At 48.6% G+C, this 20,611-nt stretch overlaps 1 protein-coding gene across 2 annotated transcripts in view; it reads right to left on the minus strand.

Annotated features, from left to right (window-relative positions):
• LOC144129064 (vascular endothelial growth factor receptor 1-like) overlaps nt 1-20,611 on the minus strand; it is a 90,208-nt gene that overhangs the window by 29,576 nt on the left and 40,021 nt on the right. For both annotated transcript variants that reach the window (XM_077662953.1, XM_077662952.1), the window contains exon 2: nt 474-613. In XM_077662953.1, coding sequence (XP_077519079.1) covers nt 474-613 — 140 coding nt within the window. The remainder of the gene's footprint in view (nt 1-473; nt 614-20,611) is intronic.

The raw sequence follows: 20,611 nt of genomic DNA on the forward strand, positions 1-20,611 counted from the left end.
ATCATGAAAATAGGAGCAACTGCGATGGACACATGAATCCAGTGTATCTACTACGTTTTTGTTACCTCGTGAGCCCAAAAGCATCGGGGCATCCATTGTTACCTGCGCAGGCTGGTCTAATATTGGGGCAAGAAACTTCTGCCGCGCCCAGAAAGGAGAATAGGGTTGGGTGACAAATAAAAGGAAACAGCAAAAAAAACACAACCTAAAAAGAGGGCGAGGTCACTAGAAAATTGCGCGTGGCCACAGAAATATTAACACAAAGCTGTGCGTGACAACAATAGACACTATCGTGTTCTCCACTACTATGTCAGCAAGCTTTATCGATCTCTGCGACCTGCATAGGCTCACTCATGTATTGGGCTCACTATGAATGCTTTGCTATCGCAATTTCCGGAGTTGGCCCTCGCAACGTTTGGCAGGCAGCAATAATGAGTAATGAACTTTGCGTGGTGCTGATTTCGACGACTTACCCCGAGGGGCGGCAGCGCCCAGGCCAGCGGGTACCTCCCGTAGCACGTAATGCGCAGGGTGCTGTTGGCAGCAATGTCAATGTAGGACCCATTGATGTCCAACTTGGGTGGCAGGTACCGAGACACTCCCAATGTCGGACCTGCAACACGTAGACAGAGCAGAGAAGTCATGTATCTGTCAGGTGGTCGATGATAGCACAGAAATAGCTTGTAACGCAATAGTTACTTCTGGAAACGCTACGTATAGATGTTAGGTCGGTATGCGGAAAACTATTAGCGGCCTGTTTTTCCGTGTTCATTCTCTTCGCTTTGGTTCCTGTTTAGTTGTTTGTTATCGCTATGCCGCAATTTGCGTTGTGCTGATTTCACACGTGTCTTTAGGAGCTAGTGCTCTAGACACATTGTGTTGTTCTCTAGCGGCAACGCGCGTTACGCTAGCTAGGCTAGCATCCTACGTCATTAAGAACGCGCATCTGTAGTTTTCAAGAACTTCGTACCTAGAGTTGAAAATAAATAATCTCGAACCGGTGTTTTCATTGAAGACAGCTGCTTTAATTTTCAAACAATACGTAATCCCTTCTGTGTCTGGCGTAATATACGGCATACCACCGTTCCCGGTGTGTAGCAGGGTTCCATTTTGTATCAAAAAAAAAAAAACGTCAGATTTCCCAAATCGGGCAGTCCACACCCGGCAGATTAAAAAGACCGCAAAGCCAAAAATTGCAACTTTTATGCATGCATAGCCCGTAGGCAGTATGCCGGAATTTGCGGTATACTACAACGCTATCACAACACCTCTCTTATTTTTTCATGATCGCTGGTGACCCGACCCGACCTCACCCCTCTCCCCTCTACGTACGGCGAGCGCCTCCTCCTTCTCCGAACACAAAGACAAGTCTATCCCCCACCACACCGTAAGCTAACGGCGGCAGAGGCGAGGGAATGGCGACAACTACAGACGAACACCTTTCCTAACCTACACAAGTACCACATCATCTTCCCCAACAGATGTGACAGCATCTGCCCCTGGTGTTGCGGAATTCCAACAACATACCATGTAACATGGGGCTGCTCCGGTCCCAAGCCCCCCGAACTAGACAAACATCACTCCGAGGAACAGTGGGAGTCTGCCCTGCTCAGCTCTGACTTGGCGACGCAGCGAAAGCTGATATCCCAAGCAAGAGCAACTGCGGTGGACATTGGGGTCCTGAAACAAGGACTCCACCCAAAATCTGTATTTTCGCCTCTCTATCCTACCTTTTTGAAATAAATGTTTTATACTACTACTACTACTACTACTACTACTACTACTACTACTTATTTTTTCATTGTTTTTTTCGTCTTCGCATCCGTTCTTCAAACTACCAGGAACAATTCACGTTCGTTACAGTACCAGCTGTTTTTTCTTTCAGTCAGCGTCCTCCTCGGGCCCACGTTTGTGAGAGCAGGCCCCCCCGCCCTCCCGCGCCCTGACACTATATACGCAGGGTCACCTCACCCACGAGCACGCCTTTCTCGGCTGAGGGAAACAGGTCGGCCGTTATATGGTAATCAGAATTATGCAGCCATCCGACAAACACAGGTCAGTGCACGCCTCTTAATCTTTGCATGAGGTCCGCCCACCCCAGCAGCAGCGTTTCTAGACGGCAATGAAATTTGCACGATGGCGTAGGCGTCGGATGCGCGGGTCATTCGCTGCACGCAACACCCCCCCCCCCCCAATTTCCATCTTCCAGCCTCCCTCGAGACTGAGCAATAGCTGCGCGATCGTTTGGGCGTGAATACGACTGGTCTGGCCATATATATGAAGCGAGCACTCGCGATGCAGTTCCGGCGATTGGCTGTAAAGAGCCACCGTGGAGCCGAGATCGCCCGAGCTGCGTCGCTTTCCAGTCTCCGAGCGTCGTTCGAGGGCACAACAATTTACTTCCAGAACATTAGCTTCGTCTTGAAGGACGCGAGGCGACCTAATCATTGCCTCGGCCGTCTCACGTACCCCCCTTCCCATCCTTCGTCGCTACATATAGTACTGAACTTTTGCTGAACGTCTTTTGATGTAACTAAACGAAAGGACTCTGCCCGCGCTAAATAAAGACGACGCTCGACATAGTGAGTTTAACCTGCACTGGAGGGTGAAAAATGGTCAGGAAGAAAAAAAAATGAAGAGAAGGCTTCAAGACGAGTGGCAAACTTGAGTGCGGACGTATTTTTTTTTTTTTGGCCCCCGTTGCTATTCTTAGCAAGCCCTCTCCCGGATTAGTTCCTTCCGCCCCATTTCTTGTATTGCACGGGTGTTTGCATTTGTGGACGATGTTGACGCGCCTCCAGCTTCTCGCTATCGCCGCTCCGATTATGCGAGGCTGCTGGCCTGCGCAGTCCGCTGTCGCAATTTCTCTCTCTATCCTCGTCGGTGCGATAGCCATTAGCTTGAAAGAGACGTGAACCGCGTCCCTACTGTCGGCGCCAGTTATGTTTCTCAAATTTCCGAGAGGTGGTGTGGAAAGATTGTGACGTGCGTCAGCGGCAACACGGGTCTCCAGTAGAGCTTGCAGGTCAAGACGGTTAGATGCGAAGAAAGAAATGCGCGAACGAGACAGGCACGGAGAGGAGGCTGTGCCTTTCTGGCCGTGTGTTGCGTTTTTCGGTACAACAATAGCTTCGGTTATGAGCTACGCTGTAATTAGGAGCAGATGAGCAGCTTTTTTGCTTCCGCGTCTTGCCTACGTTATGAAGTATGCCGGCAACGCAGCCAGTCGCCAGCAGGGAAATGTTATGTTATGTCGTGTTATTTTATGTCATGTTTTGTTGCGCTATGTTACCCTATGTTATGTTCAGTTTAACGCTGTCAAGCTGCACATAGTCTTTGACAGACGCCGTAGTGAAGGGATTTGGATGAATTTCGACTACGTGGTAAAAGCGTCTGCATTTTCATGGCTGTACATAAAGAACGAATGACTCGTATAAAGCCCTCTAAACTCTCCTCTTACTTTTTCTCAGAGATATGGTGCGCTAGGCAGAGAAAGTCCAGTTTCCGAGCAACCCAGCCCAACCTGGACCTTTCCGCCGGATGCTGTCAAAAGTTTTTCTCAAGAGGATTGCTGGTGCGTTCCCTCGTCCTGGTGTGCCTGCGGCCAGCATATGGTTGGGAACAGCAGCTTGCATTAAGCTATCGTTTCCAGTTGTCCATGCTCGATTATCTGTTAGTGTGTTTTGCAGGATTAACAACGCCACCAAAGGAAACACTGCAGCTCTGTCCCGATTGGGATAGAAAAAAAATTATCTTCCTGAGCCGCTTGCCGGCCGAAATATTATACCGAGCAGCGAGCAGTCAACAATTATGTCGCCCCACAATCCACTAATGACTCAGTTCTCATTAGACGCTGATATCCACAATCGACCTGAACTTCGCTCCGTGCACCGATACCTATTCACATCACATTTCCCTTTATCTACAGCAAGATGTCATAACACACATTTTGGCGGTAGCGCTGTTATTGCCTTTTGTTAGCAGTGACAACACAAACACTTGGTGAATTCTCCTTTATGCGGTCCACCACACACCCAACCAGAACGAGCGAGAACGGTCAGCACATCGCGACTGCATAACAGAAATAAATGCAAACAATAACGGTTCGGGAATGAGATAACCATACCACTTGCATGTGCTCAGGGCAGCCCCATTCCCCCCATTCCCCCCCCCCCCCCAAAAAAAAAGGAAAAAGTGAAGCTAAGTCAGCAAAAGTAAACTGTATTCGTATCAAGTGTGTGCACGAGTTCAGTACGTACAGTCAGGCCGCAATGAAACGCAAACAGCGCTGGCGCACAAAAGAAAATGTTTTACATGCACGCTTTTGGCTGCATATACAACTCGCATTATTGATGTAAAGGGTCTACCGAAGTGCATATTAAAGAATCGGTTGTAAAGGAATATATTGCTGCAAAGCAGAAAAGTACGGAATATGCGTGTTCGCGTTTCATTATACGGCCTGACTGTATATACACGCAAGCAGACGAACAAGCCAGCCGCCACCTTTTCACGCAATGCGAGATGAAGAGGCGCCCGCACCGCCCTCCCCAGCGTTCTGTCGCCCTCGCAGTTATCTTCTTCGAGGTCAGTTCGCCACGCGGCCCTAATCAAGGCGAGTGCGTGCCAGCTGCTCCAGCGGCGACTTCGCAACGGAGGGCGAGCCAGCAAGCAACGGGCGTCTCGTCGCATGTGTCTAAAGCCGCCTCCCTTGCTTTCGTTCTTTCCGCGGCCGTCGCAACAGTTCCCGCGCTGGCGGCGGCCGAGACGCTTGCTATCGGCCGTTGCCAGACGGCAGCGGCGGAGGAAATCCCCGCCGCGGCGCACATCCGCCGGACAAGCGGTCGGTGCCGATGGCCGACCGCTCCGCAGGGGGAGACTCCGGGGCGCGAGGCACCGCCGAAGACGCCAACGGAAGCTGGGTTCGCTTCTGGGCTCAGTTATGTGGGACTAGTTTCTGGAAACGATCTTCTGGTGAAAATGCACCCCGACACAGAACCACACAGAGGGAAAGAAGGCCTAACACTGCTTCTCCGGGAGATACTCATCAGAAGGAGTGTACGGACACGCGCTTAATGTGATTTGCGACGGAGGGGAACGAATTCTACGATCTTATGTCCTTCACCGGATGTCGGGCAAAGGCTCGCCTTCGCTCCAAAGTTTACCGTGAAAACAGGTGGTGTCTTCGAGTTCCGTAGTTTCTCTGGTGGTCTAGCGCTATACAGATACGAGGAATGTGCTCGTCGATCGCTTGTAATCCATCGCATTAAGAACCAGCGCTAAAAACACACACAGAGGACGAGACACACGAAGGCACGTCTCGTCCTCTGTGTGTGTTTTTAGCGCTGGTTCTTAATGCGATGAATCACAACCAACTCGTCCAATCCTCAGTTCCTCTACAGATCGCTTGTACACGAATATTCGTAAGTTCGATTGGTATGTATATGTATCCACGGGGTGAGCAGTGGCAACAACTGTTGCCGAATTTCATATGAAAGATGCAGCTTATTAAACAGGTGTCTCTATCATTGCCACGCTTTTTCCAGCAGCCTTGGTGGAATGGGCCATTAATAAACGTTTTTTGGCAGGCTCAGTTTGACTGCTGTTTCTGAACCGCATCAGCACATGGCGACGCGACACGCTCACACTTGAAGTTCTTGCCTGGCCCCGTGTGAGCTTGTGACCCATGCTTTGTGTGTTAAGCACGCCTGTGCGTACTTCGCTGCTCTAAACAACCCAGGTTTCAAGGCCGCTCCCCGAAACAGTGTAATCGGTGTTCTCAAAGTCAATATGGCTGCAACATTGAGTGTTCAACCGAATAAACATGATTAACCAATATGCATTATCATTTTCTGCTTTGTCGCCCCTGAAGAACGCTCCTGTTCCTCCCAGTAACAATAATAAGCTACATATTCTTTACACTCATATAAAGTCATGAATTTTTAAGGAAATAAACATTATGAAGCTGTATGCATTAGCGTTTGCCCTGTAAGAAAGAGGCAGGAACAAAGAACAAGAGTAAACCATCTAAAGGCGAACTGCAGGTAGAAATACTATCTTCGTTCACAGCTGTTCATCATCATCATCATCATCATGAGCCTGACAACGCCCACTGAAGGCAAAAGCATCTCCCTTGTCTGTGCAACCAACCCATTCCTTTGCCAGCAGTAGACAGCGTACGCCCGCAAACTTCTTAATCTCATCCGCCCACCTAACCTTCTGCCGCCCCCTGCTACACTTGCATTCGTTTGAAATTCACTCCGTTTCCCGCAAAACCTTTTCAAATATTGCAGCACAGCCAGACAAAGTCTCGTATTAAATATTAGATGCGCAAGTTCTATAAGTAAAAGTAGTTCAGCTTGTTCTCTCGAAATCGGGGCCCATCCGGCTAATGAGCGCGTCCCCGCCCGATGTGCGATTTTACTGCCAGCGAGCCAAGCCCCTGCGACCCGTGCCCCGGCGGACTAGACACACCAAAACTCCCCACTCTCCCGCCCGAAGGTTACAGAAGACCGCCGAGGCGCGTATGCTGCTCCTCGTCTCTGACGCATGCGCAGCGTCACACACTCCGCTTGGTGTAGCCGGAGCGTACGAGGGTGCTTTAATAGTACTACGGGAACGGTGAAGGATGCATGACGTGCTCTTCGAAACCGGCATCGCCACGGCATGTCCGCAGCGACGGTCTTTTGATCGGCGCCAATACGAACCCATTATTACCGAACAGGACACGGCTCGCTGGTTGCTCGGGGAAAACACAAAGGCGCCGTGCGCTGGAAACGCCTCCGAGGCGTTCTCGCACCCTCCCCGCTCTTTAACGTTCGTGCTGTGGAAACGACTGGGAAAATGTTGGGCCTAATGTACATGCCCGGCGAGGGTGCTAGCAGCATAGTTTAAGACCATAGAAAGGGGACTGTATTACGCACTGAGTGATCTGTTGGTCTTTTATTTATTTTCAAGTCACCAGAGGCAAGGCATGCTTCGTTTACTTGCGCGAAATGTGCAGGTATTTCTTAACAACAACCACATAACGTTATGCCTATGCAACCAGGCCGCGGAACGATTGCTTTTAGACTCGTGGGAAAGGCAGTTCAAATTTTTACCGAGACGAAATACGCGAAAGCGCCATGAACCAATTTCTTGATTCCATGAAAAAAAAAAAAACTTGTGAAGCTCCAGAAACAAAGCTAGTGCCAATAAAGCGCGCCTGTGTCGATAAAAGCAGGGCGGAGATGTAACGCCATTCCTCGATTTTGCTAGCATTGATGAAGAGGAAAAGAAAGTAGCTTTTTGGAATAAGCGCAGCCTCAAAGCTTGGAGCGTCGAGGGTGAACATGAGTTTATTCTCGTCCATAGCAAGGTCGCTTGACAACAGTCGTGCATTTCGCTAATTAGTTGTAAAACAGTCTCAGACGCTGGCAACTGCGCGCATGTGAAAACCAAGGCCTCAGAAGTGCGCCTCATCTACCCAAGACGCGATCAACAAGAAAAAAAAAATAGAAAACATGTTTAGACGTTCAGAGCACCTAAAAATATCATGCACCGTAAGGCTGCGGCAGATTCTAGCTCTTAAGGTCATGTCTGAGTTCTTGTGATAAATGACTAAGAGCTAAGACGTGAACTCGACAAAAGTGCAGGGATTAAAAACAAAAAGGAAAAATGTAAGAAGCAGCAAACAAAGCTCAGAACAGAAGCCCTGCCAGAACTCTGTTTCTGTTTGCTACGATACATTAGCTCATGCTAAAGTGAGGGGAGATACTTTAGGTCATATTCTGTTTGCTGACATGCATCAGAAGGATCGGTGACACCCTTCTGTTGCAAGAACATTTTTACTAAGGAGACGAAATTCTTCACCCTGTGCAGATGTCGCAGCGATGCCTATTTCTTTTTTGTTGAACCCTCATGCATAAGAACTTGCACATTTGGATAACCAAAAAATACACACACAAAAACTATCGACCTAAAGATGCAGCACTGGTGTCCTCAAGACCTTGACTCTGTCAACTAAGGGAACAGTGGTCGGCAGGCCAGGGCTTGGCCAACGCAAGTCAACGCAAGCCCACTGCTCATCTTTCAAGTGATCCACTGGGCTTACCTTCCGAGCAAAGCCGCCCTAGAAATAAATCATGTTGCTAGTCTTCAATTCCGAGCCATGAAGCCCGCTCTGCGCGATGCAGTGTCGTTGTCTCAAAGAAGCTTTCTTTGCAAGTTGATTCAGAACTAAAACAACATGAAGAGAAAGGAGACAGCACTGTTGCTTCAGCCCGCACGACTGATTGAATGTAATTAGCGATATAACCTAAATGCCTCCAAGGATCTATACGAATAGAGGGTAGTTTGCAGCTTGAGGGCTGGCATATGTGATGCCTAGCAGACTCCAGAATACAATACGTAAGATCTACATAAACCCGCTTTTATGAAGTGAAAGCAGTCAATGTGTTTGCTATGTGCAATTGCTGCGCACAGTATGGAGAAGCGTCACGATTACTTGCCTCATCAAGTTACGTCAGTGGGCTGCCGTAAAGTGCATTTTTAATCACTCTATAGCTGATAAATCTATGTTGAAGGCTTTGCTCTGCAACGTGGCTGTACAGCTCGCCTATGCTGCTCGCAGCAGAAGCACGTCAGCGGATGTTTCTGCAACCGGAAAAGCGCAGGGCGGACAACGATTCCGCGGAGGAGCGCTTCCGGCGGAACGAGACCGTCCCCTCTTCCGGGCGGCAGAGGAAGACGTGCCCGAGAAGTGCGCATGCGCGACCGGTGTCGAGGGGAGACGTGTTCTTTCCACGAGACGAATAGGGCCACCCGCACCACGAGGTGCTTTTTTTTTTTCAGTGTTCTCCTTCCTTTTGCTGCTATCAAACACCTGTACACGGAGAAAGACCTGTGGCAGCGACAGACGCTCCCGTGTGCTTTCCTGAAAACAAAGGCGCTGTCCCTCTGCCCGAAAAGGTTAGGCCTGCGGTCGATGTCTCAGGACGGAATGGGATGACTCACATGCGACGGCCGCGTTTCTCTCAACGCACAAGTGGAACGCAGGAAGAACGCAATAGGCCCATGTGCACGCCTGAGATGTCACGTAAACTTTTAGGCGCCTAGCAACAACGTTTACGGATAACGCGAACGATGCGCTAACATGCGCTCAAAAGTGCACTTGAAGAATTGGTTGCTTTTAAGGTGTAGTGTAGTCTTCTCTTTTTCCCTTATTCTCTGTGTATTACTCGGCAGAACTGTGTGTGAAAATTGACACTACTTTCGTGATGTTTTATTTCTGTACTTCTGCATATTGTTACGTCTTTGAACTCAGTACCATGAATGTGATACCACTTTTTGAGTATGCACTTGTTCAATTCTTTTTTCCTTGTTTTCTGTTTTTCATTTTTACTCAATATTGTTGATTTATGAACCAAAAGGGTACATTTGTGAGCGTTGCGTTGCCCGGTGTATGGTGTGCACTGCTTCTGCCGGCCCACCCACAAACACCGAATTGCTTAGGTGCGGCAGAAAACCAATATGTAAATCTTTCGGACAATAATTCTTCTATTCTGTTCTATTCTATTTGATCTTAGGCCTGTGTGCTGAAAAAAAAAAGGAAAAACAGGCACGCGTGTTCGAACACATCCCCCCCTCCCCTCCTTCCTGCGCGCGCACACACACTGCACACAAACATCAATAGATGTACGGCTCATCGGCTACTGATCCGGAGTTCCTGGGTTCGAACCCGACCGCGGCGGCTGCGTTTTTATCGAGGAAAAACGCTAAAGCGCCCGTGTGCTGTGCGATGTCAGTGCACGTTAAAGATCCGCAGGTGGTCGAAATTATTCCGGAGCCCTCCACTACGGTACCTCTTTCCTCCTTTCTTCTTTCACTCCCTCCTTTATCCCTTCCCTTACGGCGCGGTTCAGGTGTCCAACAATATATGAGACAGATACTGCGCCATTTCCTTTCCCCCCAAAAAAACAATTATTATTATTATGCACGGCTCATCGCCACCAAGTTGGTTTTTTGACGTGCCATTCTCATGTGGAGGTAGATTTCAGCATAGCCTCATAGATATACCTATGTGGTTTGAACCTTCACGACCAACCCAAGCGAACTCGTAAATTATCGCAATGCTACAAATAACGCAATAAAAGAGGCCACTCGCTTTTTCCCCCTATTATAAGGTCTCGCTGAACACCATTGTATCAAACGGCGCAGTTACAACCTATACAAGCAAACGGGCACAGGCTCAATTTCCTTGTCCTGACCCTGACTCAGCACTCTGGACGAATGCCGGATTTTCCGTTCTTTCTTAGGTGTCCACTCAGGTGTGGAGATACTGTGGCAACCTCGAATGGGAACTGAGCATCCTGCATGGGCGTGGAACGTGCAGATCGGCCCCTGAACCCAAGCTCAGACCACTTCGGGGCAGACAAACCACGGCGCCCAACGGACTGACGAAAACTACAAAGCGACTATTACAAACACCTGGGGATCTTTCCGGAGCCCTCCACTACGGCACTTCTTCCTTTCTTCCTTCACTCCCCCCTTTATCCCTTCCCTTACGGCGCGGTTCAGGTGTCCAACGATATATGAGACAGATACTGTGCCATTTCCGTTCCCCAAAAAACCAATTATTATTATTATTATTATTATTATTATTATTATTATTATTATTATTATTATTATTATTATTATTATTATTATTATTATTATTACAAACACAATGGGCGGTGTGCGGAGCGATGCAGATCGCGACGGGGAGGTCTCAGTAAGGCGACGGGTTTGGATCCAGTTAAAGGCTACAACGATCGCGATAGCTTGAGTCAGAGTGCTGTAGCTCAGAAAAATTATAGCACATGTAACGGGCGCTACTCTGATGCACGTCTGGAAAACAACCCTCTAGCTGTTTACCAAAATGAGTAAAAGAGTTACCTTGGAGACGACAGCTAAAACTGAGACCATCGCTTCGAGGAAATGCCGCGTGAATTGAGCTTCGAACGCAACTTTTATACCGTCTTGCCGCGATTAAAAGTACCACGCTAACGCCCAAAATGAGCAGCAGTCTGAGACACTATGTCAAGTGTGCCACTTTGAAGCGATGAATAGCTGTTCTCACTATGTTTCAGTATCGATTGCCATTCATCGCCTGAGAACGAGTGTTGTGCACTCGTAAATAAACATTTTAACCTGTGCAATTTAAAAGAGCCTGCAAAATTCTTTAAAAGGCGGCTTTCAATAAAAACACCGTGAATACGCCCATGAAAGAGACCGGAAGATGGGCTCGCAAGAGCCGTTGCACACAGCGTGGCAACAAGACGGAACGAGAGCGCGAAAAGATAGCAATCCTGTAAGCGGCTTTCCTGCTTGGCTCCTACGCGCGATAGGAGGTGCTCGCTGAACGGAAAGCAGCTCGAGCGTCGATAAGCGGCGCCCGTCGCTGCAAGCGTAATCTGAATACAGGGCAGAACATGGGGTGTTCGCTGTGCGTGTTTGGCTCTCCGGCGTGTCGTCTTAAATGTCAGCCGTACTTTAATAATAATAATTGGTTTTTTGGGGGGAAAGGAAATGGCGCAGTATCTGTCTCATATATCGTTGGACACCTGAACCACGCCGTAAGGGACGGGATAAAGGAGGGAGCGAAAGAAGAAAGGAAGAAGAGGTGCCGTAGTGGAGGGCTCCGGAATAATTTCGACCACCTGGGGATCTTTAACGTGCACTGACATCGCACAGCACACGGGCGCCTTAGCGTTTTTCCTCCATAAAAACGCAGCCGCCGCGGTCGGGTTCGAACCCGGGAACTCCGGACGCCCTAACCACTGAGCCACCGCGGCGGGGCAGCCGTACTTTATAATCATTTTTTTTTTACACAATCTTAGTCCTAAGATGCCAGCTGCTGCACTGCCCACGATGAGTGAAGAACGATCTTCGTGTCACACCCACACTATGCAGAGGGAGCAACATGTACGTTTATAGATACCTTCATACATTTCAGGCAAATGGGCTTGGGTTACTGCGCCTGAATAAATTTTTTTCCGCATACCCACGTCTCATAAACTTTCGCTGCCGATAGTACACTAACACAAACAAACACGAAAATATTTCTCCGGTACCGCTGGTAGAAGGCGAGGGTTTGCACTGAAGCCAAATAAAGAGAAATTGACTAATCAGGAGTAATTCGCTCGGCTTCCACGGAGATTTCTTTTTTCCGGCCTCGGAGAATAGATGTCTTCATTTCGTGAAAAATTTAATTAAATTTATGTTTTTGTTTATTCACGACCTACATTTACCTCGCCCAGGATGATAACTAGCTCGAAAATTCGGCGATGTAGAAGGCTTGCACGAGTGCAATAAGTTAGGCTTCCTTCAGAAGCTCGAAGCCGGGATTTCGAAAGGCTTCCTTTCATCTTTCAGAAGAATCGGCGCCCTTTGATTCTGTCCCAATGAATAAAGCACCGGACTTTGCGTAGGAAGAGCACGCTCATTGGCAGAAGCCTTCCAAGGATCAAAGCTCTATTTTATGAGGGCCCTGTTTTGTGCCGACGACGTGCAATTCGGTGTATGGCACGTGGGTGAACACTTTGTGACATTGAACTGAGAATCTATTCGTGGCTGAACCACTCTCACAAAAGCGCTGAAAGTAATTTCGGGCCTCAGGCACAACCACACCAGTAGATTTTATTGAAATCGTGCCGTGCCGACTAGAAAGCACTGCATGCAGGTAATAACGAAATAGCACATAATTGATTACTGAAGCAGAGCATGAAACAAGGTAACAGTAGGAATCGTATGTGACTTGAAGGCCAATGATAATAGGAAAGTTATAACCATACGGTCCGTCGCTTTAATATCTGGGCCTGGCACTTGAAAGCAGCATGAAGGTTTGTCTAGGTCGACGTCGGTTTCGCACTAATTTCGGCCACATGTCGTTTGACGAGAGATGAAATTCCTGCGCACAGCCCTCTTTCGTTTTGCCCATTTTGCGTTTGGTAATGACAAATCTAACTTACGACCTTGATTTCAAAACAGAACTCTTTAGCTGCATTGGTTGGTTTTTTTTGGGGAAAGGAAATGGCGCAGTATCCGTCTCATATATCGTTGGACACCTGAACCGCGCCGTAAGGGAAGGGATAAAGGAGGGAGTGAAAGAAGAAAGGAAAAAAGAGGCGCCGTAGTGGAGGGCTCCGGAGTAATTTCGACCACCTGGAGATCTTTAACGTGCACTGACATCGCTCAGCACACGGGCGCCTTAGCGGTTTGCCTCCATAAAAACGCAGCCGCCGCGGTCGGGTTCGAACCCGGGAACTCCGGATCAGTAGCCGAGCGCCCTAACCACTGAGCCACCGCGGCGGGTTAGCCGCATAGTCAGAGCTGTTTTTACGCAGATAGACACACGAATTTTAAAGTCTACATGTTTCTATTTCTGACATCTGCGTTTGAGCGCTTCCGCGGAGTATCATGTACCCTCCACAACGTGTCGATAACTTCTGTGCCTAAGCAACAATATAAAATTTAAAAAAAGCTGATATAAATGCATTCCAGGAGACCAAGCCATTAATGCAGTACCTCAATATACATAACGAGGTTTTTACAGAGTTGTTAGGTACGTGAAGTGACATTTTCGAACGCCAATGATGTTTGGAGAAGAGTGCTGACTTCAATTGTTGGTCTGCCACCGACTGGCTCGCTTAGCAACAAGTGCTGGCACGTGCCAGCTCATCATAGGCTGTGATTACACGTGGTCATCAGTTGTGTTTGCCTTGCAGCAGTAGCAAGACACTTTTGTTTCTAAATGAGCGATTTTACGTAATTTCGAAGGCACCTAAACATGTTATAATGTACTTGGTGGACTAAAAACAAGAACTGCAGCCACTAACAAAGATAATATTGTTAATCTGCATGTGAAGGCATTCTAGGCTTTCTACATTAATTATCATTAATAGTAGCTTACCTATAACTCTCAAAAGAAAAGTGTATAACCAATGTACGATCACAGTCAGATGCCGGGATGAAACTGAAAAATTTGCTGGCATAGAGCAACAACGGCTGGCGCAAGACAGGGTTTTGTAAAGACTAATTTAAAATTAAGCCTTTTTTCTGAACTGCACCTAGATGTGACCTGGTTGATAACGATGGTTTCTATGACTATGACTGTTGGCTGCGTAGTTACTCAATCATTCCCTCCCCCTACCACCACCACCCTTCCTCAGCGCCCCCCCCCCTCCCACCCCCCAAAAAATGGCGGTGGTTTAGCTTTGGTTAAACCTGGAGTAACGCGATAGCTACAGCTTGCCGAGTGGAACTTGGTCACGTGACAAACCATGCGACGAACCACGTGATCATACACGGCGCCGCGCTGCCGGCAGCTGCTCCGCACCACGTGGCCAACAGCGTGGCGACGCCACCACGCTGAAGGCTCGAAATGCTACCGCAATGTAGCTATCACAACAAAAAATGAAGGAAAAAGTTGAAGTCCATATATTTCACCTCAGCTCTACTGATTAATAACTGCATGCTTTCCAACACCGGGGAGACACACTTTCCATTTGTTTTACTCACCCCTTCAGACCCGCCGCGGTGGCTCAGTGGTTAGGGCGCTCGACTACTGACCCGGAGTTCCCGGGCTCGAACCCGACCGCGGCGGCTGCGTTTTTATGGAGGAAAAACGCTAAGGCGCCCGTGTGCTGTGCGATGTCAGTGCACGTTAAAGATCCCCAGGTGGTCGAAATTATTCCGGAGCCCACCACTACGGCACCTCTCTCTCCCATTCTTCTTTCACTCCCTCCTTTATCCCTTCCCTTACGGCGCGGTTCAGGTGTCCAACGATATATGAGACAGATACTGCGCCATTTCCTTTCCCCCAAAACCAATTATTATTATTATCACCCCTTCACACCATGTCGAAGGAGCAGAAAAACACTCCTTTCCTTTTTGGGAACGCCGCGTGCTACAGACTTCACTGAGCGAAAGACGCGCACGTGTCGCTAAAGAGCACAGCCGAACTCGGACACACCGAGCATGCGAGCTCAGCTTGGGCGCTGGAGGGGCCGCGTGGTTGTGTGCGTGTGCGTGGTGGTATACATCGCGTTTCGACGCATTGCAACACGTCCCACAGCGGTGTCGGCCTCGGCGCTCCGCCCGTGCCGGTGCGGTTCGAGGATGCAGCTCCGCGTCGAAGCGGAAAAGTCTTCGGCGCTGTCCTTTCGCGCACAGTCCTTGCACCCGCCACGCAGGCAAGAAAAAGAAAAGACGAAAAAGAAAGTAGCGAAACGAAGGAGCGTCTTTCAAGGCGTGGAGCAGGGACCTTTTGCTGTTTCTGGCGCACTTTTAGCGACGCCATGAGCAAGGCTTCATGGAAGTCCCTGATGCCAAGGGGTAACCCGGGGGGTGGGGGTGGGGTCACTTTGTTTCTTTTATTTATTTTAATTCTCTGAGTCTTGCCCCCCAACAGCTCCCGGTGTGCCTGCTTCGCGGGCCGGGAAAGCCAATAAAGTTCACGGAGAACCATGGTAGATAAAGGGAAGGGAAAATTTCCCCCGTTTTTCTTCGTTTACGGGCCGCCGTCCCGCCGGACAGTGCTCATCCCCCGCTGTGATGCGCGGTACGCCTCGATGTTTTATTATACGGTCCCCATCGCAACAGCGCGCGCCGGGGAAAAACATTGGTGCACTTTCCGGGCTTCTCGCTACACATCCACCGGGCTTCGGGAACAAACTTAAGCGCTGGCAGAGTTCGCCAAAGGCTCGATCGAACGCGGTCTTATCGATAAAGGCCCGCGTAGGTCATCGCCCACTCAAAGCGCCCGACAACGCTGCTTGAAAGTTTCTGTTTGTTACACAGCCCAGCTCGCCTGCGGATGAACCCGCCCGGACCCCTCCTTCGCATGCGCAGTGGCATTGTTTGGGCCAGGGGAAGCGCAGACGGCGTCCGGTAAACCGGTATACGTCTCCGCTAGTACCTCTCCGGTATGCTGAAACGTCTAATATTTTTTTTATTTTTTTGCTACAGGGGACTCCTGAGAAGAGGCATACACTTTGCAGTACACCGAAAGCAAATCGCAGGCTGCATATGGCGGAATAGCTTGGCTATCCGCCAGATGCATCGTCCAAACGAGGATGTACCCCGCCGCGGTGGCTCAGTGGTTAGGGCGCTCGACTACTGATCCGGAGTTCCAGGGTTCGAACCCGACCGCAGCGGCTGCGTTTTTATTGAGGAAAAACACTAAGGCGCCCGTGTGCTGTGCGATGTCAGTGCACGTTAAAGATCCCCAGGTGGTCGAAATTATTCCGGAGCCCTCCACTACGGCACCTCTCTCTTCCTTTCTTCTTTCACTCCCTCCTTTATCCCTTCCCTTACGGCGCGGTTCAGGTGTCCAAAGATATATGAGACAGATACTGTGCCATTTCCTTTCCCCCCAAAACCAACCAATTATTATACGTCTCCGGTAGTACCTCTCCGGTATGCTAAAAACGTCTAATATTTTTTGCTACAGGGGACTCCTGAGACGAGGTATACACTTTGCAGTACACCGAAAGCAAATCGCAGGCTGCATATGGCGGAATAGCTTCTCTATCCGCCAGATGCACCGTCCAAACAAGGATGTGGGTGGACATCCTGTTTAGTGGCAAAGCCGAGCGTGCAAGGGTCCTGGTGCAGCATATGATGGCAGCTATGGAGAGATGCATTGCCGCTCTTGGAGCCAGGGTTAAGCGGCGATCAACGCAATATACATGTGCATGAATCCTGAGAACTATGGTTGACTGCACAGTACTTCTAGGCTAAAATCGAACGCTGCACGAGGGGCACATAGCCGAGTTCGTTGTTAGTTTCGTGCGTCATTCTTAGTTTCAGCAGCAAGAGAACTTCATCAGCAATGAAACTTGGTGGGATTATTTTTCTGGGATAATTCGGGCATATCGCTTATACCGATAAGGACTCAAGCGGAAGGCACTATTGCTTGTACCGTGCTGTAATTATTTCTTAGCGCTAGTTTACAAAGTAATGCATCGCACTTCATTCTCATACAAGCCGCAGGCGTGCATCCTACTCGACATTTACAAACAGAGTTTTGCGTTGCCAACACCAGCAGCCTTCGTTGCATACTCTTCACGGTTCAATGAAGTACATATCGGTAGTGCGGAATCCACAAAAATAATAATAATTGTTTTTTTGGGGGGAAAGGAAATGGAGCAGTATCTGCCTCATATATCGCTGGACACCTGAACCGCGCCGTAAGGGAAGGAATAAAGGAGGGACTGAAAGAAGAAAGGAATAGGTGCGGTAGTGGAGGGCTCCGGAATAATTTCGACCACCTGGTGATCTTTAACGTGCACTGACATCGCACAGCACACGGGCGCGTTAGCGTTTTTCATCCATAAAAACGCAGCCGCCGCGGTCGGGTTCGAACCCGGGAACTCCGGATCAGTAGTCGAGCGCCCTAACCACTGAGCCACCGCGGCGGGTGCACCCCCTGTGTGCATAGGTGCATATCCTGAGTTGTCGGCGGAGGCACCGGTGGCACTGCGTGCGGTTATCTAAATGAGAAGCACATCTCAGCACCTCCGAAGACTAGCGATCGCTGCTGAAGCACCACAGGCGAACAGACGACGAAAACAGTGGAGCGGTATGTAATCCTGTAAACAAACTGCACATGCGTGCCGACGAAGTAAGCACACATATATATGTAGGATTGCGACTGTATTTGGTCTTGGGAGAAATCTTGTAAGGAGACGATCCCAGACTACACACAGAGGCTTAGGGTGGCCCCATTCTATACTCACTGGCAAAGGAACAGACCACTGTATTTACGGCGAGCGTACTGCATACTACGTGATAATTAGTCTCGCGTGAAGGAGACCTGTGAGAGGGAATAATTAAGATTAACACGAATAGTCCTGATGCAAAAAAAGGGAGCGAGAAATAAGCATCAAATACAAGCCTCAGTACGCGGATCGTTAGCGTGGACTTGGCACCCCTCCCGTGCTTGCTGCTCCTTTTTTTTTTTTTGCATATTGAATTCGAGAAAACCGGACGCGTTCGTTTCAGTGAAAGTTCTAGGGAACGCTTCCTGTGGGCGGCCTGGATACAAGACATGGAAATCCGGCTTATGCGCTGTTATTAAACCAATCAAAACAGATTCTTTTTTTCCGGTGAAAGGTAGCTTGAAGGCGTTGCCCGCCCCCGAAAGGCGCCTCTCATAAAAAAACGTAAGCCTCTATACTGGCTACGCGGTTTCAAGCATGTATAGGCTCCCTTTGCGTTTTATTGAATAAGCGGCAAAGAAGTTCCCGAAATATTTAGAGAGCCCCGCCGCGGTGGCTCATTGGTTAAGGCACTCGACTACTGATCCGGAGTTCCCGGGTTCGAACCCGACCGCGGCGGCTGCGTTTTTATGGAGGAAAAACGCTAAGGCACCCGTGTGCTGTGCGATGTTAGTGCACGTTAAAAATCCCCAGGTGGTCTAAATTATTCCGGAGCCCTCCACTACGGCACCTCTTTCTTCCCTTCTTCTTTCACTCCCTTCCTTATCCCTTCCTATACGGCGTGGTTCAGGTGTCCAACGATATATGAGACAGATACTGCGCCATTTCCTTTCGCCAAAAAACCAATTATTATTATTATTATATTATTTAGAGACTCTCGGGCCTTTAACGCGCGCCTTTAAGCAAATGTAAGTCGTTCATTCCCCGCTCAGACGGTTTTTCTCCATCTCTAAATCAAGTTCATTTGTTGGGTAGCAATAGTAAAGCCATATGATTGACCAATGTGGTCACATGTTCAAACTATAGCAGCTCGCGTGCTCTTGTGCTGCTGATTCAGCATGTTCACAAGCAATCTTCGGCCTTTTTGTAAATAAAGGCGTCTGTTTGTTCACTCGTAGCTTAGTCCAAAACAGACGCCACTGTCGTGCTAAGCTAAGACAAACGGGTAAAAGTTTGCGCACCAAAAGAAACGCACACAAAATAATCCAGCGAAGACTTTTTTTTTTTGAAGCAGATTTAGTCAACAGGTGGAGAACCTGAATTTAAGGAAAGCCTTTGGCTTCTCTTGAAGGTCATTTCCCGTTTTCCTTTTTCTTTTTGCGCTCAGAGATAAGAGCAAATGCCTTTGACGCCACAGTACGTTCTTTACGATCGTAAATACAGTATAGAGCTCAGAGGTTCCACCTTGAATCTGATTTTTTTTTCTCCGGAGTTTCTCGGGGATTTTCTGAGCTTGTTATCTCTATCCCCTGTCCAGTTCGTTCTTCCGGTAAATAAGTTTCAAGACTTGCTTGGTTTAGGGCAGACGATTGCGCCTGAGCCCACGCCTTCCCAAACGACTTCACGAATTGAAGTTGCTTTTCGAAGATGAAGTCGATTACTGACTTTATTTTTGCGGGCTTCGTGGACTCTACTGCTCAAACCTTATTGCTTCGTGAACCAAGCAGAAGATGATCGCAGAGGCTTATCGCTCAAGCTCGTCACATGCTGAAAGGTCATACTCTCTTGCAAACAAGCGAAAGATTTCGGTACTAACCCAAATAAACGTTGCTACTCACAAGGCTAATCCATCGTTAACCTTCGCGTTATCCATGGTCATACCCGTATTCTTGTGTTTCGGTGCTTTAAGGCCGCGTATAAAAAACTTGGAGACAGTAATAACGTGGAAGTGGCGCGAAATAAACTGCCTGTTAGTGGTCAAGTTGAACAACCACCTACAGGACAAAAATAAATAACTGAAACGTCAAGGTTGGCGCGTGACAGCTTCCGAACAGTAATGTCTGAGCGAAAATCCGTGGATATTCTTTATTGTTGTTGATAAGCCTGCTCTCTACGCAACGACCTTCTAACCTGCTATCACAGTGTTCCAGTACTTGATCTAGACGAACTGTACCGTCGACGCATAGCGCCCTCACGTGCACACAATTTACACCTTTTTTTTTCAGCTTTCATTTTTTTTTGCTTTATCGTACTTGACTGGATAATTAAATTTTGCTAATTTTGTATCCTTTAGAGTACCTTCATTTTTTTAACCGACCATTGTAGAGTCATTCTTCCTTTGAGAACAAATGAAAAGCCTAGGACATGCATACCAGCCCGCGTTCTTCTGCAAGGCCCTGAGAGTAAAAATGGAGAGTGGGGGTCATTACCTTAGCAGCACATAGTTATATGACCACATAACAACTGTCTGTTTTAAATTGAAGGCATGCAACAGCACCTAAGTGTGGTACTGCCCTGCTCTCAAGCATACAAGGATCCGGCACCTGAGGGTAGCGGGTCTTTCACCGAGCAACCCTGCTTCATATATCGCATAGACGCAGGGACCATACCATCGCTCACTAGTGAACTTCATAAAATCAGGTAGTCTTTTTCTATTAATTTAATCATTACTACATCTTTCATCCCACCTTCGCCCATCATTGATGCTCTGAGCAATAAATATCGCGTAAAAGAAAAGTGCACGGGTATTTTTCGTTCAACACGACGTGCGCCGTAACACGTCCACCCATCAACGCCCCTCCCCCCCTTCCCTCTTCCCTGCTTCCAACGCTCGTTTGGTGTCGCGCAGAAGCATTCAAGGCCCATACTCGCGCCCCGTTAGCAGCTCCGCGGACAGCGGGGACACAGAGAACGAGAGTGGTGGCATTGCGTTA

The sequence above is a fragment of the Amblyomma americanum genome, chromosome 4, assembly GCF_052857255.1.
Source record: "Amblyomma americanum isolate KBUSLIRL-KWMA chromosome 4, ASM5285725v1, whole genome shotgun sequence".
NCBI classification, from domain to species: domain Eukaryota; kingdom Metazoa; phylum Arthropoda; class Arachnida; order Ixodida; family Ixodidae; genus Amblyomma; species Amblyomma americanum.